This window comes from Eurypyga helias, unplaced genomic scaffold (assembly GCF_000690775.1).
Source record: "Eurypyga helias isolate BGI_N326 unplaced genomic scaffold, ASM69077v1 scaffold1087, whole genome shotgun sequence".
NCBI classification, from domain to species: Eukaryota; Metazoa; Chordata; class Aves; order Eurypygiformes; family Eurypygidae; genus Eurypyga; species Eurypyga helias.
In genome coordinates, this window is record NW_010262097.1 from 25,690 (window position 1) to 32,226 (window position 6,537).

The 6,537-nt window shown below is 38.3% G+C and overlaps 1 protein-coding gene across 1 annotated transcript in view; it reads right to left on the minus strand.

Annotated features, from left to right (window-relative positions):
• Positions 1 to 2,054: 2,054 nt before the first annotated feature.
• Positions 2,055 to 6,537, minus strand: part of LRP2 (low density lipoprotein receptor-related protein 2) — a 100,703-nt gene continuing 96,220 nt past the window's right edge. The window contains exons 76-79 of the mRNA XM_010155571.1: positions 4,709 to 4,828; positions 4,508 to 4,615; positions 3,205 to 3,276; positions 2,055 to 2,216 (exon numbers count right to left, since the gene is read on the minus strand). Of these exons, the coding sequence (XP_010153873.1) occupies positions 2,055 to 2,216; positions 3,205 to 3,276; positions 4,508 to 4,615; positions 4,709 to 4,828 (462 nt within the window). The remainder of the gene's footprint in view (positions 2,217 to 3,204; positions 3,277 to 4,507; positions 4,616 to 4,708; positions 4,829 to 6,537) is intronic.

Below are 6,537 nucleotides of genomic sequence, written 5' to 3' on the forward strand. Positions count from 1 at the left end.
AATCAGGTATGTTGAACAATCAACATACTACCTATCTTTATAGTATCCCAGGGATGGTTTTCTTCCACCTCTGAAAAGCTAAAATTCTTACCGGGAGGGGGGGAAAAAAAAAAAAAAAAAATTCTGACACATGGCTGACTAATTAGTGCTTTTCTCCAAAACTGGTTCCAAATCTTTCTGTTGACAAAGACTATTCAGAAAACTGATGCTACTTTTTCTTGTGGTATGCAACTGGAGGCAAGTCTTGCGGAAATGTTAGCTCTGCCTTCTCCCTTTAAAAAACACCGTGAACTCTTTCCTTAAGAACAGCAACCTGCCTTTCAAAGAAATCCTCTCATAGCCTTACAGATGTGTATGCTCTGCCCCAGATTCCAAGGAATTGTCTACATTAAAGCACTCCAACATGAAAGCTAATCAAACTAAGGTTTTAATTGCTCATGTCCATACTACCTTGATACTCAGTCTCCTACAATCAATCTGAAGAGCTTCCTGTTTCAAGGGCCAGTTTATTTAATGTGTAATGGAGTGGTTTTGACACTTACAGCAACATGTCAGTGATGTTATGTCAAGAACTTTAAACAGTTGTGTGAACCAGTAAGCACTACTCTTATTTGACTTTATCTAAAGCACTGTTGTTTTCATCTCAGAGTGCACTGAAATCTCCACAACTGAAAAAAGTACATAGAGCCTTGACACAAATTATGGAATAAGGATGTGATAAAGTAATACATTTATTAGATTTATTCAGCAGCATCATTTTCCACGTCTTTTCTAATCAAAGTACATTACAAAGTAATTATAAGCATCCTAATTAGAAATAGTATGTATTTTGAGAACTCAGATATAAAACAATCAAATAGCAGAAGTCTCAATGATTGTAACTTTAGGAGCCTTCAAATTATACGAGTAGCTAGACAGGAATGCTGAATATCACGTTCCTGCAGTGGTACTCAGAGTTTCCCCAAATGCTGCACGTTGTGTAAACTACCTTGGCTAAGTAATAAAAAAGTGAATAAGATGCAGAGTATATTCTGATAGAAGACTATAGAAATAACCAGATAACTACAAAGACTGCATTAGTAGAAATTGTTTCCCTTTCTATTAATGTCCACCTCAGGAAATAAATAGTCAATAAAATTAAATTTTCACATTAAAAAACCCAAATAATTTCTTAAATGAACCAGTATCTTTTGTATTGTGCTGTTTGGAAATAAGGTGTTATACAAATTTTAGCTACTTTATTTAATAGTACAGATTACTCCAGAGACTCCAGCCAAGAACAGAGCTATTCCATTGATGACCAGGTGAAAATCTCATTAAATTAAGTACTTATGGCACTAAAATCTAAATATATCAGATCTTTTTAAGACCACTATTAATGGACTAGTGTTAATTGGAACCTTGATGAAAAATGTGTCTTATGGATTAAGGGGATACTTTTTTTATTTCAGGCAGTTAAAATATTGCAAGAACAACATTTTGCACAGGTAGCTATTCAGCATAATGATGCTGCCTTGACTCTTCCATCTTCTGTTTAAGACACCCATTTTTACAGTAGTATGTAAAATAGGTGGCAAAGATGCCCATAGCACAAAGAGAAGTTTTAAAAGGTGCTGTTATATACTCTAAAAGATCCTGTAAAACAGTAATGTTGCTGTATTCACCTTCCCTGGTTCTTTTTCAGTTTAAGCATTTATATAATGAATTAATCCGTAAAGATACAACCAATTCCATACAGATTTCTACCAGCAACATCACCGAACAAGATAATCTTTCAAAAATTTACAAATGTACAATATATTTATAACATTACTTTCAGACGGCTTCAGTGCAAAGATATACACACAGTAAGTACATCATGATAATTGTTCATAAAAATAGCAATTGGCATTTGTCAAAAAACAAGGCATAGTTTCAATGTACATCTCCAGCCATTGGCTAAGAGATGCATATATTTTTATAAAGCATTTGAATGTGAACCTTACTCTTCTGTTTATAAAAAATATATGTGCAAATGGATGTGTCTAATTTTCCCTAGATCAGTTTTTACCTAGTTATACCACAGAGTCCTCTTTAACAAGATTGGCGGTGTCTTTAAATGTATCCTCTGTTGCTGTGTAAGACAATGGTTGGTCTCTCTTCAGAGTAATCTTGGGAGGTAGTGAAGGAGAAGGAGTACGGACATTCTCTGTGCCCTGTTGCTGTTCCTTTTCCATCTGGAACAATAATCATTAAATCCAAGTTTACATTCTAATCTACAAAACATCCAACCTTAATTTTCAGAAATGTTAAAAAACTATTTGATTAAGTCAAATGTCACGGTATAAGTTATTTCTGCAAATTACTGCCTGTATCAAAAATTAAATGCTAATTTCACCTCAGATGGTACAGCTGAGTAAATACACTACTACAAACTTACTCCATACATTGGTACTTCCATTTTAATGCTTAATCTCAGGAGTAGCTTGGTATGTCTATATACACATATACAAATGTAGGTAACATTGTCACTACTACTGTTTGTACATAATTATGTTCATGAGTGTTGGGGAAATAAATTCCTGGTTTCCTGAATCCTCTCTCTCACCTTGTTCAAGCATTAGAAACCTAAATTCTTCACAAAAGGTAGTGAGTTTTAGTAATGTTACTGTGGGATTGAGGTTCTTAAGTCACTTAGGCCATCTGGAAATTTTAAACCGTAAAATAGCAAGGGCTGGAATTACTGGCTTAAGTCAGTAGAACTCCAAACCTTCATAGCTGAGTCAGGGGAGACACTGCAGTATGCAGAGCTATTGTATTTCTGTGCATTGCTGCAGCCAGAACGACGAGGTCAAGAATAGACACTTCAGTTCTAGTGCAGTATGATAGCCTCCCACTTGCACTGGGTACCAGAACGCACCAGCAAGCTGAAACCAGCACCTGAGATCCTGAAGCAGGAGTGGACCACAGTGCTTGACCCAGGAAAGCAGATGTGAGCAATGCAGCTGTACTGCCTGAGCTGGGGGCCTGCTCAACACCTCATTCTGTATGAGACTTGATAACTCTTCTCAAACTTCCTTCAGTCCCTACCTTGACCTGGGCTGAAATTTCTGTGCTGCTTCACTCAGCAACAGAATCTACCCACAATCTTTATCCTATGAAAGCAAGAATGAAGTCCAGCAATATATTAGCTGAAAAATAGAATTGTACAATATTAAGCTATACCTCCGCATATATTGGGTTTTCAAAATTAGTGTTTTGTTTCATCTTTCTCTTGAAGAAACTCCACTTTGATTCCTGAAACACAAAGATTATTAGAACTTAACACATTTTTCTCACAAATTCTCTGGAAATAGACATCACTGTTGTTGGATTTCACTTGCACTGACTGCTAAAGGCAGTGATTTCAGCTGGATGCTCTTACATTACCATATTGTAATTCTAAGCACGAAACACAACTTACTTTTCTGCTAGATAACCAGTAATGGTTATTTTACCTAAAGCAGGATTCATGAGGCTGGGACAGAAGGCACTAAAGGTGACTAAATTAATTCATGGAAGCCTATCATTCCAGACAAATAGGTCAAAGAGGTCTTGAAAACAACACAGGAGAAATTACTGAGGGACACGAAACTTGAACATGTTGACGGAGCTGACATTTCAAAGCTCCTCAGAGGTGCTTCTTAGTGCACAGTGTGGGAATATAGTCCTGTAAATAAGCCATCATCATCTCATTCAGATGGATTTTAAGACAGAACAACATATTTTCCATAGATCATGAATAATCTAGATGAGGTGCTGCTTTGTACTTGATGGTTAAAATGTCCTGCAAGAACACATACAAGGGTCTTAAATGCCCTTGCTAGCACTTTTAAATACAGACACAATTACAAATAAATGTGAAAAAAAATTTATGACAGTATGTTGACTAAATTTCTTACTTCAATTTTCTGTACAAAAAAACCCACTGGGTTTTCACTGTTTTAAACAAAAATTTATTGTTTCTTGGGTTTTCTTTTCATATTTTTCATAGGGGAAAAGAAGAAAAAAACCACATTCTGCTGCTCTGTAATTCATTAGGGGTTTACAAATAACTGTTAAAAATCTAAAGTAAAGCCTTAGTTATAAGGCTTCTTCTGTCCTGGACTAACAACAATTTACAGCAGTTATACTGCAGTTTTCAAACTAGTATCTGCCCTGCAGCACAACAAACAGTAAAAGGAAACTCTCTGTTCCAATCTGTTCACTTCAAAATAACTGGGTGGGCCAGGAAGAAGACAGGTTTTAATCCAAATAGATCCTTACTGTGTGCCCTGGGCAATTCTGTGCTTGCACTGCTTTTCTCTTATCAAACTGTTCCTGACCAGCTCTTGTAAATCTTGCAAATATGATCCAGTTAGTTGGACTTGATGCAGATTATGTGCCAAAAGAATTGAAACTACATCGCAGCTTCCCTAACAATTCAATTATTTCTGTGATTAGAAGCACAGAACAAACAAGGCAGACTTAGACCATTTCCATGTCCAACCTGAGGTGCATCTGTACTTCGAGGGGGTTCCATCGGACTAGCAGATATCACAGAGGCATAAACTGGATTTTCAAAATTTTCATTTTCCTCACTACTGGCTGCGGCTACCTGTAGGAAAAGGAGGAACATCAATATTCTTCAAGGAAAAAAAGAAGATCACAAAGGAAAATGAAAGATGAAAGTCAAGCCTTTTTCTCTTACATGTGTTGGCTGAACAACTGTAACTGCACTGGCTGTGCTGGCCCCACCATCTCTGGTTGCATACATCGGATTTTCAAATGTGATCGGCTGTTTCCCTGACTCCGCTGCAAAGTTTTCATTCTATAACGGAAAAAAAAACCCAAAACAGCAACTGCGGTCCAATAACCACATCCATATTCCTAGCAAATCCTTTATCGTCCAATTCTTCATCTCAGGATACAATGCATGACAAAATCTAGCATCTATTAAAATCACAACATTAGTTTATCATCCATATTTTACTCCTTGACTTAAAAGCCTGGACCATTGATTGGTGCAATACTACCCCATTTCCTAGGTGAGAAAAAACACCCCACATTTCAATAACTGACTCAAAATACTTCAGGATGAGGAAAAATGACTCTCTCAGATCACACCTTCAATAAGGAAGAGATATCAAAGGAAGCATAATTTCAAAATAAATATTTCATTTTAAAGACTTCAAAATGAAATGCAAATTAATAAGCACCATCTGAAATATAAAATAATAGGATTCATTCATTTTGTCCCAGAGAGATTATTATATTTTTTGAGACAAAGCAGTAAATGCATCCCTTAAGAATGTACAAGTTATGTCAGGAATAAAATGTTTCACACGTTTTAGCATACCTCTTATTATAAATCAATACTTTGCCCCTGCATGAAGACCCCCTGTGTGGATAGCAGCTATGGCACACATACTGTGCCAAACCCTGAGTGCAGCTACAGTGCTCGCAGCAGGAGGGGAAAACTGCTGAGTTGGGTATTTCTTAAGAAAATATTTAGCACCACATGAGGATAACCACACAGGACCAGCCAGCTAAGCACCAACAGGTACAAGGGTAATGAAAGCAAAACCTCACCCAGACTCACTTGTCCTGCACATTGTTACAGCCCCATGACAGAAATAGTGAGGAATAAGACAGGAATACTGCATCAGCTAGTTCTTTAAACCTGCTTCATTTCTACAGGCCACTGCTTCATGCTGTAAGGATTCACATTTTGTGCTCTCAGACTATAGCTCTTTACCACACCATGAACTCTTGTCAGCTCCCTCAAATTATCCCAGCTTGGCTAAGAACAGCCACACTGAAAAATACCCCCCTCACATCTACTCACGTGTATGTGATGTTAGAATTTTAGGAGGCACATCCCACAGTTCTTTGCTGCTGTAAACCAAACACTCTGAATTCTTTCCCAGGGAACAATACAATTTTTTGTTTATACTCTCAATATATGGCAAGAATTAATGTTGCGTAAGTGGAAACAGAATCATGGAAACACAGAATGGCCCAACCGTTAACCTACTACTGCCAAGTCCACCACTGACCCATGTCCCTAAGCAACACATCAACTCGTCTCTTACACACCTCCCTGGGCAGCCCGTTCCAATTCCTGACAACCCTTTCAGGGAAGAAATTTTTCCTAATATCCACTCTAAACCTCCCCTGGTGCAACTTGAGGCCGTTTCCTCTTGTCCTATCACTTGTCACTTGGGAGAAGAGACTGACACCCATCTCTCTGCCGCCTCCTTGCAGGTAGCTGTAGAGAGCGATAAGGTCTCCCCTCAGCCTCCTCTTCTTCAGGCTAAACAGCCCCAGTTCCTTCAGCCACTCCTCACAGGACTTGTGCTCCAGACCCTTCCCCAGCTCTGCTGTCCTTCTCTGGACACACTGCAGCACCTCAGTGTCCTTCTTGTACTGAGCGGCCTCCTATTTGAAGTGTGGCCTCACCAGTGCCCAGTACATGGGGAAAATCACCTCTCTAGTCCTGCTGGCCACACTGTTCCTGCTCCAGGCCAGGATGCCATG